General features: G+C 28.1%; 1 protein-coding gene across 7 annotated transcripts in view; it reads right to left on the bottom strand.

Moving 5' to 3' along the window:
• The window catches only part of LOC145294057 (regulator of G-protein signaling 7-like), a 728,168-nt gene that overhangs the window by 243,060 nt on the left and 465,599 nt on the right, over window positions 1-19,509 (bottom strand). For 3 of the 7 annotated variants that reach the window (XM_080141049.1, XM_080141050.1, XM_080141048.1), the window contains exon 11: window positions 12,519-12,566. The exons of the other annotated variants lie outside the window; for them this stretch is intronic. In XM_080141049.1, coding sequence (XP_079997175.1) covers window positions 12,519-12,566 — 48 coding nt within the window. The remainder of the gene's footprint in view (window positions 1-12,518; window positions 12,567-19,509) is intronic. 7 annotated transcript variants of the gene reach the window in all.

The raw sequence follows: 19,509 nt of genomic DNA, 5'->3' as shown, positions 1-19,509 counted from the left end.
TACGTATAGTATATATATGATATATATATAGTATATAAATATTATATATATACTATATATATATTTTATATATACAGTTTATACATATAGAGTTTATATATATATTGTATATATACATAGTATGTATATATAGTTTATATATAGTATATATTGTGTATATTAGTATTTATAGTATATATAGTATATATAGTGTACATATAATATATGTATTGTGTATAGTTAGCATATATATAGTATATATTGTACATATATATAGTATATATACAGTATATGTACGTGTATAGATATATATGTATATATATATAGTACATTCATATGTATATAGTATATATATGTATACGTAGTAAATAATATATAAATATATATATTATATATATATTATATATATAGTATATACATATAGTACATATATATAGTATATACATATATATAGTTTATATATACTTAATATGCATATATATATTATATATATATAGTATATATATATATAGTGCATATATATTGTATGCTTTTATATATATATATCGTATATATATATAGTATATATGTGTATAGTATATATAGAGAGTATATATATAGTATATACATGTATATAGTATATATATATATAGTATATACATAGAGTGTATACATGTATATAGTATATATATAGTATATATATAGTATATATATATTGTATATATATATAATATATATACAATATACATAGTATAGAGATAGTATATATGTAGTATGTAGTATATATATAGTATATACTATATGTATAGTATAAATGTATATATAGTATATATCTGTGGTATATAGTATATATATATACTACATATAAAGTATATGTATATATTGTATTTATAGTATATAGTACATATATGTAGTATATCTATAGTATATATCATATATATAGTATATAGTATAAATGCATAGAATATATATAGCATGTAGTATATATATATATATATATATATATATTAACAGTATCTATATATATATGTATATAGTATATATATATAGTATGTATATGTAGTAAATATATAGTATATTGTATAAATATATAGTATATATGTACATATATATATATATAGTATATATATAGTATATATATGTAGTATATATAGTATATAATGTATATAAATAGTATATACTATATATATATATACTAGCAGGGGTACCCGGCGTTGCTCGGATGTTGCGAGGTGTGTGCGGTTTTGAGTAAATCAAAACAAAAGAATAAAGTACCAGAAGTGTGTTCCTTAGAGTGTTCATAATGTTCCCATTGTCGACTTCCTTTTCTGGTTGCAAAAAAAAAAAAAACAATCAACAACTTTTTATCGACATTGTTTCACTGTTTATGAATATTTAGATATGTCACATTTAATCACTTTTAATCACTTTTATCGACATCTTAAAACTTTTCTTACTCTTTTTAAAGGACAACGTTAATGTTTATGAATATTTAAATAAAGTACATTACTAAACATTTATTAATGTCTGTTTTTTTTTTACTGTTTATGTGTCAATGTTATCGACTTTTTCTTTTCTTATATTGAAATATTATATATATGAAATATTGAAATTAATCTTATATTGAATATTGAAATAAAAGACATTACTACACAATTGTTAATAACATCTTATTGAATATTGAAATAATACTTACGTTTACTTAATGTTATTTTCTTTTTTAATAGCATTTTATTTTTAAATGCCGACGTTTTTACTGTTTATGAATATTAAAAGAAAAATAATTGCTAAACATTTATTAGTAAGAAAATGGGTGCTAGTGCACTGATGATCCGCGCTATATTTTAAATTGTATTTCTAAGATTAAAGTTTAATGTTTTTTTCGTGCTGTAATAACGTTATTATTTAAGAAGCCATTCTTAACATGGGGAGGGTGCAAATGCGCCTAAAAAAGTAGAATCTCATTTTACGGAATTAGCTAAGAGTGTTAATTTACAATAACAGGTATGGCACCATTGGCACTTCTGCATGTCAGTAACACGGAGTGAATGCGTGTAATTTAGTTTCAAGAACCGCCGACAGATGTCGTTTGTCAGGCAAAGAACCGGGGTCGATAACTAATGTTGTAATGCAAAATTATAATGAAAAAAAAAAAAAAAGAAGAAGTTTAATTCAACACACAAAACTAAAAACCAAAAAAGAAGTTGGGAAATTATTATAATATTCATTTTAAGAAAATGCTATTAAAAAAGAAAAGGTCGATAAAAGTGAGACATAAACAGTAAAAAGCTAATAACAAATGCTTAGTAATTGAATTTTATTTCAATATTCATAAACAATAACGTTGTCATTTAAAAAGAGTAAGAAAAGTTTTAAGAAGTCGATATAAGTGATTAAAAGTGAGATATTATTAATGTGTAGTTATGTATTTTATTTCAATATTCATAAACAGTGAAACAATGTCGATAAAAAGTTGTTACTATGGCAATGAAAACATGTCCTTACGAAGAAAGAAAGAAAATAAAAGAACGAAAGGAAAGAGCAAAACGGAAGTTGTGTTTGTGAAAGTAAGTTTGGTGCGTTTCACGTAAATGTAAATCCAGGTATTCATTAAACTCTAACCACGCGGGTTATAACGAAATCGAAGTAATGTAATTGTGAATTCAATTCCAGGTAACGGATTGTGTTCTGTTTTAATCTAATTTTATTATAATAAATGCTTTATAAATTGTGTTTATGTTTTATGCTAATCAATGGCAAAGTAACCGTGGTTCGTTTCAGCGTAAGTCCAGACCAGTTTTTAGATAAATTCTAACCGGTGGTCGGTTTTAAATATCTCCTGTGAACGTTCTGGAACGGTGTAAGTGAGTGGCGGTGGTAGGATGAATTTGTTAGAGAGAGTATACTTTACTACTTCCATTAAATGTAACCGATTTTTACAGTGGACTCTCACCAGACAGAATATAGGAAACTCTGATCAGCAAGATACTGGACAGCTAATAAGCCTATAACATACGACAGATGTCGCGATTCAGTTTGTGAATGATACGGCTGCACCAAATGTATACAGGTGCAGTCCTATAAATGTCAAAGTCGGAGGGGAAAAAATGAGTTCATTTTATTTATATAGAGAAGAGATAATATATATTAAAAGTTAATATATAGTATATATATACAGTATATATATAGTATATGTATATAGAGTATATGTATTGTATTGTATATGTAGGGTATATATATAGTATATATGTATAGTATATATACATATATAATATATATTTATGTATATATATAGGTTATATATATAGTATGTATATATATAGCATATATGTGTGTGTATATATAGTATATATATATATAATATGTATATATATATAGCATATATATATATGTATATATATAGTATATATATGTATATATATAGTATAATTATATATATAGTATATATATAGTAGGTATATATATAGTATATACATATATATATATATATATATAGTATTTTTCTAGTATATATATAGTATATATATAGTATATATATATATTTAGTAAATATATAGTATAACTGGAAATGTTTTCTCAATCATTAAATCATTTCTCTCCGATAGGCTCATAAGAGTAGTGGTAGATGGACAAAAATCGGAGGCCTGCAATATAAATGCTGGAGTCTCTCAGGGGTCAATCCTGGGCCCAACTTCTCTTCCTGATCTACATTAATGACCTCCTTAAACACATACTTAAATCATTCGTTGACATCTATGCTGATGACACGACTATCTACGGCAACACATCAAAGGCTGTAAATGACCAAGTTCTCTCTGATTGTCTCTCCTCTGATCTCGAGCGCGTGGTTCAGTGGGGGAAGATGTGGCTAGTTACCTTTAATGCATCAAAAACCAAACTCCTAACCTTACATCATCAACGCTCTGATCCCCAGCTGGCATCAATTTTGATGGATGGCTCTCGTCTGGGTGAGGCCCCGTGTTTTGACAAGCTTCTGGGTTTGATCTTTACTCCTGGTCTGAAATGGAACATGTACATCAAGTCTGTTGCCAAGGTCGCTGGAAAGATGGTGGGATCCTTCTACCGCTCCAGAAGATATCTCACTACTAATGCAATTCTCTATCTATATAAAAGCCAAGTACGGCCAAGGATGGAATACTGTTGCCATATCTGGGCAGGAGCTGCCAAAAACAGCCTATCATGCCTTGACAGAGTACAAAATAGACTTTGTGGCTTAGTGGGGGATGCCCTTTTCTCAACCCTGCAACCCCTCTCCCACAGAAGAGACGTTGCGAGCCTATCCTTGTTTTATCGTTATTTCCATGGCAGGTGCTCGTCTGAACTCCAATCCCTGGTCCCCCCCCCGCCAATCTTTCACGAAAAACACCCGTCTAGCTGAATCCACTGTGAAAAATTTCCCCCACTCTATATCTGTGCCTAAATCAAAACGCGGATTTCATGAAAAAAGCTTCTTTCTTAGAACTGCACGCCTGTGGAACTCTGTTCCGTCTGCCTGCTTCCTTCCGGACTACAACTTGGATGTCTTCAAGTCTAATGTTAACAAATTCCTAATTGAACCGCCCCCTTAAGTAAACACTTCATCAAATCTCCTCACTAACGTAATGTACTTGCAATAACCCTTATCCCTGAGTGGCTTCCGGGCCTTGATAAGTGGTGATCACTGTGTAAACAAAAAAAATATATAGTATATATATAGTATATATATATATATTTAGGAAATATATAGTATATATATAGTATATATATATGTAGTATATATAGTATATATATATATATTTAGTATATATATATATATATAGTATATATATAGTATATATATATATTTAGTATATATTTAGTATATATATATATATATATATGGTATATATATATATTTAGTATATATATATAGTATATATATATATGTTTATTGTATATATTGTATATATATAATATATATGTAGTATATATACACATATTAGATATATAGTAGATATATATATATATGTATATAATATATATATAGTACATATATATTATATATATAGTATATATATAGTATATATAGTATATATATATAAAATAGATATATAGTATATATATATACAAAATATTTTTATATAATATATATAATGTATATATGTATTATATATGTAGTGTGTATATATATATTATATATATATAGTTTATATATATTATATATATTTATAGTATATATAGTGCATGTATCGTATATATATAGTACATATATATAGTATATATATATATATATATTTAGTATATTTATGGATATATATATACGATATATATACATATATAGTATATAAATATATTTATATATTATATATATTGTGTATATATATATATTGTATATATATATACTGTATATATATAGTATATATATATATATTTTAAATATATATACTATATATATATTGTATATATATACATAGTATATATATAGTATATATATTGTATATATATAGTATATATATACAATATATATATATAGTATGAATGTATACATATTATATATATGGTATATATAATATATATATATATAGTATATTAAGTAATGTGATTTATAAATTACAACGAGCACTTCCTATTTCCTGTATTTTAATTGAACTAGTAATTTCACTGTTACATTAAAATACACTCAGCTCTTTAGACTATTGTTCTAATCTCCTTCAAATTATATATATAGTATATATATATTATATATAGTATATATATATATACTATATATATGGTATATATATAATAAATATATATATAGTATATATATAGTATACATACACTATATATATATGGTATATATAATATATATATATAGTATATATATGCCGATATGTATGTATAGTATATATATAGCATATATATAGTATATATAGTGTATATATATAGTAAAAATATAGTATGTATATGTAGTATATAAATATAGTATATATATAGTATATATATTGTATATATAGTATGTATATATAGTATATATATATTGTATGTTTGTATATAATATATATATATATAGTATGTATATATAGTATATATATATCGTATGTTTATATAGTATATATATAGTGTATAAATATATTATTAATATTTATATAGTATATATATTATATATATATAGTAATGGTATATAGTATATATATATTATATATATATAGTATATGTATATTATATATATATATTATATATATTATATATATTAAATATATTTGTACTGTATATACAGTATATATATTATCTATATATAGTATATATATGCAGTATATATAGCATATATATAGTATATATATAGTATATATATACATATATAGTATAAATATATAGTATATATATAGTATGTATATAGTATATATATAATATATATATAGTATATATATACCATATATATATATTAGTTTATTATATATATAGTATATATAAAATATATTTATATAGTATATATATAGTATATATATAATATATATATAGGTAGTATATATACAGATAGTATATATATATTATATACAGTATATATATAGTATATATATATAGATAGATAGTATATATATAGATATTATATATATAGATAGTATATATAGTGTGGTTATTTTATATATATATACTCGTATATACATATATAATATATATACAGTATATATATAGATAGTATATATATATAAAGATTATATATATAGTATATATATAGATAGTATATATATATCGTATATATATATATAGATAGTATATATATATGTATACATAGTCGATATATAGCATATATATAGATAGTATATGTATAGATAGTATATATATATGGTATATATAGTATATACAGATTGATACTATATATAAATACTATATATTAACTATGTATATATATATAGTATGTATATATATATAGAATGTATACATAGAATATATATATAGCTAGTATATATATATTATATATAGTATATATATATAGATAGTATATATATATATATATATATAGTGTATATGTTGGTATTATATATATATATAGTATATATATACCGTATATACATAGTATATATAGATATTTTATATATATAGTATATATATAGATAGTATATATATAGATATATATAATGTATATATAGTATATATATAGATAGTATATATAAATATTATACATATAGATAGTATATATACATATATATAGATATTGTATATATATAGATAGTATATATATAGTATATATATACATAGTATATATATATAGATTGGTATTATATATATAGATATTATATATATAGTATATATAATATATATATATAGTATATATAGAGTATATATAGATAGTATATATATATTATATATATTCTATATTATATATATTGTATATATATATAGATAGTATATAGATATAGTATATATATACATATATAGTTTATATATCGATATTATATGTGTATACATATAGTGTATATTTATATATAGTATATATATAGTATATATATAATATATATATAGTATATGTATAACATATATATAGTATATATAATATATTTATAGCATAGCTATAGTATATATATCATATATATAGTATATATATATATAGATAGTATATATATATATTATATATAGTATATATATAGATAGTATATATATATATTGTTAATATATATATATATATATATATATATATATAGATAGTGTATATATATGTAGATAGTATATATATGGTATATATATATATAGTATATATATGTAGATCGTATATATATATATAGAGAGAGAGATAGTATATATATATATATCGATAGTATATATATATGGTCAATATATAATATATATATAGATAGATAGTATATATATAAATAGATAGTATATATATATGGTATGTATATATATAGCTAAATAGTATCTATATATATATATATATATATATATGGTAAATATAGAGATATTATATATATATTATATATATAATATATATATAATTGTATATATAGTATATGTAGTATGTATATAGTATATATATATACACATAGTATACATATGCATATATATATATATCGTGTATCTATAGTATATATAAAGTATTTTATACATATATATATATATATATATATATATATATATATTTGTATATGTGTAGTATGTATTGGAGTGTACCTTTTTTTCCATAACCGTTTTGATTGTAGTATCAGTAACCTTAATTCGGAAGAGTTTAAAATCTATCCTTCAAAAAAGTTTTCTATTTAAATATTGGTAAGTCGTCTGTAATTTTTTAAAGGGAGTGTATATATATATATATATATATATATATATATATATATATATATATAAATATACAAGTGTATATATGTGTGTATGTATAATATATGTTTTTATATATATATATGTATATATATATATGTATGTATATATATATATATGTGTACGTATATATGTATGTATATATATATATATACACAAGTGTATGTATGTGTGTATGTATATATGTATATGCACAAATGAATGTATATATGTATGTATATTTACAAATGTGTATATATATATATATATGTGTGTTTGTGTGTTTGTAAGGGTCATTGGAGAGAACTCCAACAGTGCTCGATTATAAAGAAAATATCAAAATAAGACCATCATATTTATTTATATCTGTGCTATAGAAAACAAAAAAACATTGGTACCGTCTATTTCAAATTAAAACCAACGTGGTATAAATTCCTGATCGGAATCCTGCAGTCTCTATTTACATCTGTCTCTATGGAAATGAAGTCTTGCACTCTGTATGGAACTTTATGATACTTGCAGTCCCCCGAACTTATTTCTATTTCTGCAATCCCTTTCATTTTATCCTTTGTTTTTATTCAAAATATAATAAAAGGCATTACAAAAATAAAAATAAAATCAGGGACTATTAATATCTCAGAGTTCCATACAGCAAGATGCCATGTCCATGGAGACAGATATAAACAAAGGCTGAAGAGATTCCAACATAGGCGACCAGATATTGGTGTCCTTTGTTTTAGATTTGAAACCAACGGTATCAATGTTTTTTCTTATCTTCTGTTACACAATTATAAATTATATATGTGTGTGTATATATATGTGTGTATATGTGCGTGTGCATATATATGTGTATGTGTATATATACGTATGTGTGTGTATATGTGTATATATATGTGTGTGTATGTATATATATTTGTGTATGCGTGTATATATACGTGTGCGTATATATATGTATATATCAATAAGTAAACATTCAGTTTACATGCCAAAAGCTTCTGTAAAATTAAAACGAATATAAATATTAACATTTAACCAGATTTTAAAAAAAAGCTCAAGACAACCTAAATAGGAAATAGAGCATGTCATAAAAGAACGCAATTAAAGACTGTAAATTATAATTTATAACAATTTATTATTCGACATGATTTTCCAAAGAAAGTATTAAGAATATTTTTATCCGCAGTTTCAAAGAATGCGCTCTTTTCATCAGAGGAAAGATATTATCAAAATCATTGTTATAGCGAATATATAATTTTGCTGACTCTAACATAAATTGAAACTCCATCATATGAAACGAATCATATTTGAAACTCTGAGGATTAAGCAAATCTTAATACTTCTTTTGAATATCCTGTCGCATAATAAATTATTGTAAATTATAATTTACAGTCTTTGTGTTCTTATATATATATATATATATATATATATATATATATATATATATATATATATATATATAGAGAGAGAGAGAGAGAGAGAGAGAGAGAGAGAGAGAGAGAGAGAGGGGGAGATAAGAGACGGCACACATCAAAGAAGGCCAAGAGATCATAAAGTCAAACCACAATTGGCAAAACATGTACATACATACAGATATATACATAGGTAGATATACAGAAAAGATGAATGAATATATATATAAATAAACACCGACATCACCATCGTCATAATAATCATAAAGGTACAACTGTGTAACTGCAGATGACTGAGGGAGAGAGATGTGGATACCAAGGCAACAAGGCACTCAAGAGGAACACCAAAGGGGGAGTAACTGGGAGAGGATGAGGAAAACGAGAAAAGAGAATGTTTCTTTTATACAACAGGGACACATGGGAATTTTTTTTTTCATTTATTGCAGAAGCGCAAATGAAATATACATAATATTTGACATATTGGCTTTAAGCTTTAATGCAAGGCAAATAATAATAATTTTTTTTTTTGACAGCTTAAAGGCAACAAAATTATTTTCTAATATTGGAATTGCTATTGTCAGATGACTGATGAGTTAATTCCCTTGAATCATTATACAGGAAGTGGAAACTATTTAAGGCAGATATACGCTGATAGCTCAAGGTATGAAATAAATGGTCCAGTGAATGTCTCTAGAGGTTGTTGGAAACATTACCACTAGAGAATTTCGGGTCTTTCTACATTATACTCTCTTTACCATGCTGATCCACTCTCTTGTAATGTACTTTCCAGCACTAGACATTCATAAGGGTAGTACCCTGCACAAACTCTCCTGGCTCACTCCTGATTGGCGATTGTCAAAGCCAGTTTAGATAAAGTGGCAAACTGAATGCCCGACGTTGTCCAGTCGTAAAATACGCTCAAATATTATATTTTAATTTTATTTTTTTTTTACCAGGAAGCCACCACTTATCAAGGCCCGGGGGTCACTCGGGGATATGGTTATTGCATGTACAGTAATCAATGGGACAATATCGTAGTAATCGCTAGAAATGGAGATCTGATAAAGTGTCTTACTTAAGGAAGCGGTTCAACAGGAATTTGTTTATGTTGGACTTGAAAACATCCAAGTCGTAGTCAGGTGGGAAACAGGCAAACAGAAGAGAGTTCCACAGGCGTGCACTTCTAAGAAAGAATCTTTGTTCATGGAATCTACGTTTTGATTTAGGCACAGATAAAGAGTTGGGAAAATTACTAACAGTGGTTTCAGTATGCAGATGTCGTATTTATTATTATAGAGCCAATTCTTTAGTGATTTCAATAGTAAACCAAATATATAATTTGAGTGCCATCAGTGAGAATCGAAATAAAAACATACAGCTCTCCAGCCTTATCCCCTAGCATACAACCTAAATCCATACATACATAAAAACTGCAAGAATAACATTGTTTAACCTATATCTCTTAATTAGTGCATGCCCAGGAATAAACCAAAAATTTGGAGAGGAGTTTGGTAGAGACTTTCTGCACACATACACAGAGGCAAGATCACTTATATATATATATATATATATATATATACACATGTGTTTTTGCTAGAAAATTTTTATCTCCAATGCTACGCAATCATACACAATGTAGAAACTATGCATAAACAAAACAGTGCATAAAAGTTAAATGAAGCCAATCAGCCAATGAGAAACCATTAAAATGAATAATTAATTAAAATTCGTTTTTCAAAGAATATGCGAATTAGTACATCTTTATGTAATATTTCGCATATCCATGAGTGAGTATATTAAGAAGTTCATTTTAATAAATTTTAAATTAAAAAAGTCGTGCAATGAAAAACCTAACTAGATATAGATTTATTTAAAAAAAATATATATAAAACAATTCCTAGCAAAGTATTGTCGTTAAAGAAAAAAGCATCTACTGGTCTATACTTTTTAATTTTATTTTCGTTTTCATGTTCCCAAATCGTTTTGCTCCAAAGCTCACGATTATTTTTGCTTCTAGCCGTTTGTCAACAGAGCCTTTCAATGTCATTATTAAGATCTCGCTGATGTCCAAATCAAAATCTCGCTGAGCCTTTTCATCAGCAACGATAAGCCTTTTACCTTTTTTCTGAAACGTAATTGATATTTTGTTGCAAGGAATATTGACTACTTCTTGGAAGGACTGGACACTGTGGTGAGCGTCATGGCCGTGTTCTTCCTGCGTCTCACCAGTGCATTGTTACTAATCATCCGTGCCTTAGATTTTATTTTTGGCGAATATATCCTTAGACTGCCTACGATTCATGTTTACTAGCGTGACACTTCAAGATTCGAAAGTAATTTTAAAGCCTTTACGCTGTCATGTAAAAGATCATGTTTTTTTGTCTTGGATTAAAGATTAACAACAAAAATCAATAATTCATCGAAAAATATTAATTTTCTAATGTTACTTTATAGAAAATACAAACAAATAAAATGGCTGATTCATGTTTACTATTTCGACACTTTTCAATTCGAAAGTAATTTTGAAGCCCTTATGTTGTGACGGAGAAAGTAATTTCTGGCTTAAATTTAAGATTAACAACAAAAGTAATCAGAAATTTTAATTTCCTCAGGTGTGTCCCTGTTATATCAAAGAACAAAGAATAGATTAGGAGGAGGAGGAATGAAGCGATTCATTACTAATTGAAGATGTAACAAATTTTCATCTCTGCCCTCCTGCTCCTCGTCCTCCTCCTTCCCCTCCTTGTTCCCTAATGTATTATTCGACTTCTTTTTTTTATTTTTTCTTTCCGATGTATGACTCTTGTTTAAAGACACAGACAGGTTTCCAGCAAGGTTGAAAGAGAGACAAAGCAATTTGGGGGACACAAAGAGACAGGATGGAATTTTCTTTTTAATCACCTCTGACTTTCCGAAGATTGCTCCTCTGTTGCCACTGACCAAAAACATCTACAAATCCAGATGCCAATAATTAGCTTAACGAGCAATTCAACAAAGACAAAGAGAACATCATCAAATAAAATGTCTTTAAAAAAAACAAAAAACAAACACAGATCGGATGAAAGTTAAACATACATCTTTATAAATTCAAAAATAATGCTTCGAAATTCAAACAAGACAATGAAAAGAAACAAAATAAATATATAAGGAAGAATTTTTAATTTTCCTTTTTTTGTTTAAAAAGGTTAATTACATATCAATACAACTTAATATATCACAATGCATATTGGAAACTACATTTTTAGTTTGGTTAACACAACATCTAAATATTTTAAGGAATTATACAATGCCAGGACATAATACCTAAAAATAAAAAAAACGATTTAAAATTTTTTTTTTTTTTGTATCTAAATTCCGGATATCTAAAATGAAACTATTTGTTTATTTTAATTTGATAAGGTTGAATATTGGAAATTATTTTTATACAGTACACAATACCCAATAAAAATAATGTTTTTTAATGGCATATTGAAAACTATTGTTTTTTTTATATAGTATACAATAATTGATTTAAAAAATCTTTTTATTTTAGCCGAATTATGCTAGATATTGGAAACTAATTTTTATATGGCGGACAATACTCGATAAGATAAAACATTTTTATCTTTATTTTAGTTTCATTTGGTTTGGATTAGTTAATGAATAAACCTGCTAATCCATGAAGATTGGAGAGTGAGCTTGTGAAATATAAAAATTGTCTGACTATGGAAAAATAATGTTAAATTATTATTATTATTATTATTATTATTATTATTATTATTATTATTATTGTCAATAATAATAATAATAATAAAAGAAGAAGAAGAAGAAGAAGAAGAAGAATTAGGGATCATTTAATGCCTAAAATAAAGTGACGCCAAATTATCATTTATAATAATTCTGATTTCATTTATCAATGTCTCCCTGGAAAGGGATGGAATTCATTTCCAGAGGAATTCCCTCAATTCCGGCTCCAAACTAGGAGCTTCAAAGACCAAGGGTGTTTCTAAGGATGTTGCTGGTACCTACAATAGCAGAAGTCTGAAGGCCGCCTAAAATATTGGGGATTCGTAGTTTTTTCAATTGATACTACTCCTTGCGTACTTACTACGATCGGGATTATTTGTGTTTTAACTCCGTGTATATGCCTTATCTCCAAGGCCAATGGAGCATAATTGCTCCACTGCTTGTTCTCCTTCTCTCTCACATTCCTGTCCCAGGGTACATGAGAAGTCTACAATCTGCCATTTTTTTGAGACCTTGTCAATGACGACTAAATCTAGACGATTATGTTCCAATTGTTTGATCGTTATGACACTTTTGTCCCACCATACCTCTACATTTCCATACTCACTTGTTCTAACTTCATCCAACCACTTTCCAGCATATTTCACCCCCAACCTTCTTACAGACCTCCCAGTATATCCAGAGTCCCATGCGATCGTGTTTTTTGCGGTACTCTCTCTCTCTCTCTGGACTAATCCACTACACCCTGTTGCAAGGTGCGCAATTGACTCTAAGGTCTTACCACAAATCCGGCATTCTGCAGCAACTTCCTCTCCTAGAACCACTTTTTTGAACAATCGTGTTCCTAACGCCTGTTCTTATGCTACACAAACAAAAGCTTCAGTACTCTTAGCCAGATACCCAGCTCTAAGCCATTGCCATGATCTTTCATCAGCCACTTCTGCTATATCCTAGAAGAACCTTTTGTGCATTTTCTTCCTAGCCAGTTCCTCTGCCCTTTCTCTATCCATACGTTTCACATAATCAGCCTTGATATCACATACCTCCACTTCATTGGCCACAACCTTCAGCATCCACTCCTCACTTCTAACCACATGCTCCTTCAGCATCTCGGTTCTAACACAATCTTTTACACTTTTCAATCCTCTCCCACCGTCTTTTCTCTTTTGATACAGCCTCGCTACGCTACTTCGAATGTGGAATATACCAAACATTGCTAAAACTTTTCTTGTTTTGATATCCATGGCATGCAGCTCCTTGTCAGACCATTCTAAAATTCCCGCACTGTATCTCAAAACACTGACTGCCCATGCATTCACTGCTTTCATTAGGTTTCCTCCATACAATTTCGATTTCGCAATTAGCTTCACTTCTAAGATACTCCTTCCTGACTTTCTCTTTCATTTCTCTGTTCATGGCCTACTCGTATACCCTCTAACACTCCCAAATACTTATACCCTGTATCTTCTATTTCTTTCATAATTTCTCCATTTGGCAGCACTATTCCATTCAAATGAACCTTTACTTCCCTTTTCATCACCAGCACCGCACATTTACTAATTCCAAACTCCATCTCGATGTCTTCCGAGTATGTCCCTACGAGCTCTACCAGTCTCTCCATTTCCTTTTCATTTCTACCGAATATTTTTCAATTATCCCTAAACAGTAGATGGTTGAGGCATCTTGCACGAGATCCAAAGTTATACCCCAGTTTCTCTCTCTTCAAGAGGATGCTCAGTGCCATCATTATCATTACAAAAAGAAGTGGAGATGAATCTCCTTGGAATATCCCACGTTTAATGCCAACCTGCCCCAGCACCTCTTTGTTTGTTATCAGCACCGTTTTCCATTGAACCATACTTGTCTCCAAAAGCACTACCACATTCCTAGCAACCTTCATCATCAATAGTGTTTCACGGATCCATGAATGAGGAACCATGTCGTAAGGCTCTCTGTAATCGATCCATGCTGCTCTCTTCTTTCTCTTTGCATCCTGCATTACTGCCTTATCAATCAGTAATTGCTCCTTGGCACCCCTCGAGCCTTTCCGACACCATTACTCACAAGATGTCCATAAATTTTTTCCGCAAAGATTCCCGTTAACAGTTTCCACATTAGTGGTAAACATGTAATTAGTCTATAATTGCTGACATCTGTTCTCTTTGCAGGATATTTCCAAATTGGTGTTGACCTTCAATGATACGTCTCTGCTTCTGACGGACGTCCATGACAGAGGGTGCTTTCTAAGAGTTTCACACCGTCAATATCTGCAACAGAGAGAGGTCCTGGATATTACCTTAAACTATATCCAGTGGGGAGGCCCCAGTTTGCGGGCTTTGGGGAGTGTGGAGCCACCCTTTAATTACCATTGCTCCCAGGTCCACTCTGACCCGGACTGGTAGTACCTGTTATGGTCCCAACTATGGGTTAAATAGAAACCGACTTGAAAACAACAAATATATTCTATTAAAAAAATTTTTCTCCAAAATCTTTGGATTTGGCATTAAATAACCCAAAAAAGGTTGATATGCCGTAAAACAAAAACAACTAACCAACCAACAGAGAAATTAAACGTTCAGGTTATAAATGGAACTGTTCAGTCATCATAATAATGTAATTTGCAATCCCCTCTGATCAATTCGGGCGGAATATAAAACAAGAAGCATTACTTTGAAACGTCTCTCATATGTAGTGTATTAATAAAATGGTGGGATCTGCAAAACTCATTACAATTTAATTTAAAGCAATAAGACATTGTGTGGATTTCGAATTATGTAAAGCATAATCTGTGGGTGGAGTTGTCTATTGAAATGCAACACTTTTTGTAGTGATAGTTTCGTAATTTTGGAAATGGCGTTTATCATTCAATTCTTTGATTACATTTTGTAGTGAGTTTCATAATTTTAGAAATAACGTTTATCATTCAAACTCTTCGATTACTTTTTGTAAGTGACAGTTTCGTAATTTTAGAAATAGTGTTTATTATTCAAACGCTTTGATTATTTTTTGTAGTGACAGTTTCGTAATTTTAGAAATAGTGTTTATTATTCAAACGCTTTGATTATTTTTTGTAGTGACAGTTTCTTAATTTTAGAAATAGCGTTTATCATGCAAATTCTTCGATTACATTTTGTAGTGCCAGTTTTATAATTTTAGAAATAACGTTTATCATGCAAATTCTTCGATTACATTTTGTAGTGCCAGTTTCGTAATTTTAGCGTTTATTGCGTTTTGCATTCAAACTTTTCGATTATTTATTTTAGTTTGATTAAAAGGATGAAACTATTTTTTATTTCACTCTGAAAATTTATGTGTGTGTAAATAAATGTTAGTGTTATTTAATGCTGAAAGACAACGGATATTAGAAAGTACTTTTATTTTAGTTTGATTTGGTTTCGTTTGGTTAAGTTACAACCAAGTATATCATTATTTTTGGAGAGTCATTTAATATAAACACACAGTACATGATGATAAAAAAAAAATTTAGTTTTATTTAGTTTGGTTTGAATTAATTTAGTTAATGGCATATGTATAGAAATAACGTTTTAATTCATTTTAAAATTATATCACAATTTCACATTTTGATATTGGTAGGGTTTTAAATGCGATATTATGCGATTATGCTTTTATTCAATTTTGCTGAAATAAAACTGAAACAAGAAATACAATAATCATTACTCAATCATTTTTTTTTAATTAAAATAATAAAAGAAAATTAATTTTTATATATTTGAATACCAATAGCAATTTCATATATAATTTATTTTTATATTTTATTTATATATATATATTATTAAATGTTTATGTGAATCTGTTAGAATTTCCAAATGTTTGTGAAAATTTCTTGTAATGACGTAATAGACCCTCTACTTCTTTCCACCCCCTCTCTCTCTCTTCTCTCTTTCTTTCTTCAATACGTTCTCTGCTTTTCTTCCTTTTAATAACTAATTAATTTAGTTAGTGGCATATTTATTTGGAAATTGCAAGATATTTGAAAATTCCAAATATTCCAGAAACTCTCGTTTGATGTCATAACAGACCCTCTCTCTATTCTTTTATCTCTCTTCCAACCTTCTACCTTTCCTATTCAATCTCTTTTAATCATTTATACACCATTCCATCTCTGTCCCTGTTTCTCTTATCATCAACGCTTTATCCATGTCGTTTCTTCAATCAATTTCTAAGACAGTCATGGACAGATGAAAATGTGCACGGTGACAATCAAGAATTTTAGTAGGATAAAGATTTTATGAAAATTATACATTGAATTCCGTGTTGCAATATAAGTATTTTGAAAATAACTTCACCGTGATAACGACCGATTTTATATTTTACAACATGGTAACAAGAAACAAAAAATAAACACATATGATAATAAGTAATTCTAAAATATAAGTTTTTGTTCCGGAATTTTGCAAGTGCGGATTTATTATTCGTATTAGTTGGATTATCTGAACTATTGTTCTCATCTTCGATGGTATGCTCACAACGTTTTGGATATAACCTCCGATTATCTTCAGGTGTATCTTGTTGAACTCAGTAATCTGTACTGAATTTCGAACGAAATCCTTTATTTAATCCACATGAGTTGCTTGTTCTTGTTCTATTAGCCATGAACGAGTAATAATCTTAAGTAATTCGTAATTGTGTTCTTAGTATCGCCCGCCCTAAATCTGCTACTTAGAACTGTTTTTTTGGTTGTTTTTTTTTACATAGGAGTCATCACTTATCCTCGAGTGGCATTTGGGCCTTAATAAGAGTTAAAGAGTGTACAGTAGTCAATGGGCCAGTATCGTAGTAATCGTTAGCAGTGTAAATTTAGTAAATTGGATTACTTAAAGGGAACAGCTCATCAAGAACTTGTTTATGTTGGACTTGAAGACGGCCACATTGTAGTCAGCTGGAAAGCAGGTAAACGGAATAGAGTTCCACGGATGTGCAGTTTTAAGAAAGAAGCTTTGTTCATGGAATCTACGTTTAGGTCTAGGCACAGATAAGGACTATAACTGACTATAACTTAGGATTTTATCTGTTATGCCACAGGTTCAATCCTCAGTCCAGGCAATACTAAGAATACAATTGCAAATTGCATAATATTTCTACCCGATCACAGCTGACGGGATGAGAGCATGCTACTCTCGTGAATTAAAAAAAGGGTTTAGTTTGAAATTATATGAAGATTCATGAGTTCAACAGAAAGATTCCTGAGTTTGATGCAACTGAAGCAGGTTGAACGTTACATCGGTAAAAACATAGCGAGAATAACATTCAAGTTGTAAACAGTAGTCCGAATAATCCAAATGATATGAACGTAAGTTTTAAAATTTTTAAATACAATAAGCACACGTAAAAATGAAAAATAACATTGCGATTGAAAATTTCAATCAGGAAGGAAAAAATATCAGGCAAAAATCGAAAGAGATTTTCATAATTTGGTAGACTATGGAATAATCTTGCGGTTCTATGGTGGTTAGTCAGTTTTTTTACATAGGCATCACCACTTATCAAGGCCAAGAGGCCACTCGAGGATAAGGGTTAAAAAGTGTACAGTAGACAATTGGACAATATAGTAATCGTTAGTAATGGAAATTCTGTAAATTTGTTAACTTATATGGGATGGCTCATCAAAAACTTGTTTACGTTAGACTTGAAGACAACCATATCGTAGTCAGTCAGCTGAAAAGCAGGAAAACGGAAAACAATTCCATAGGCGTGCAATTCTAAGAAAGAAGCTTTGTTCATGGAAACTACATTTAGGTTTAGGCACAGATAAAGAGTGGGGGAAATTATTGAGAGTGTTTTCAGATAGACGGGTGTTTCTTGTGAAAGTTTGGCGAGGGGATGCAATAATATTGTTGGTAGAAGGTATTAACTCGTAATTCACCCTAACTATAAGTAAAACAGTAATATCGAATTCGTCATATGACAGAGTGACGCTCGATAGATTCCATCCATCCATGGAATCGTTAGTGGATCTTAGTTTTACTTTCAGCCTTGTAACTCTCGCTTCCCTTATTATATCCTTTGGTTCTCATATTCCATGAGTAATGCTTCTTACAAAGGGGGAAGTATTGCTTTGTTCTGTGTTGGGACCTATCCCTCTAACATTTATTGTTGGTTCGTTTTTGACCTTGAAGTACTATTTTTTTTAGCTCCTTGCATCCCT

This window comes from Euprymna scolopes, chromosome 15, assembly GCF_053919585.1.
Source record: "Euprymna scolopes isolate OS-2025 chromosome 15, ASM5391958v1, whole genome shotgun sequence".
In the NCBI taxonomy this organism is placed as follows: Eukaryota; Metazoa; Mollusca; class Cephalopoda; order Sepiida; family Sepiolidae; genus Euprymna; species Euprymna scolopes.
The sequence above is the reverse complement of the archived record's forward strand: the minus strand, read 5'-3'. Positions and strand labels throughout refer to the sequence as shown.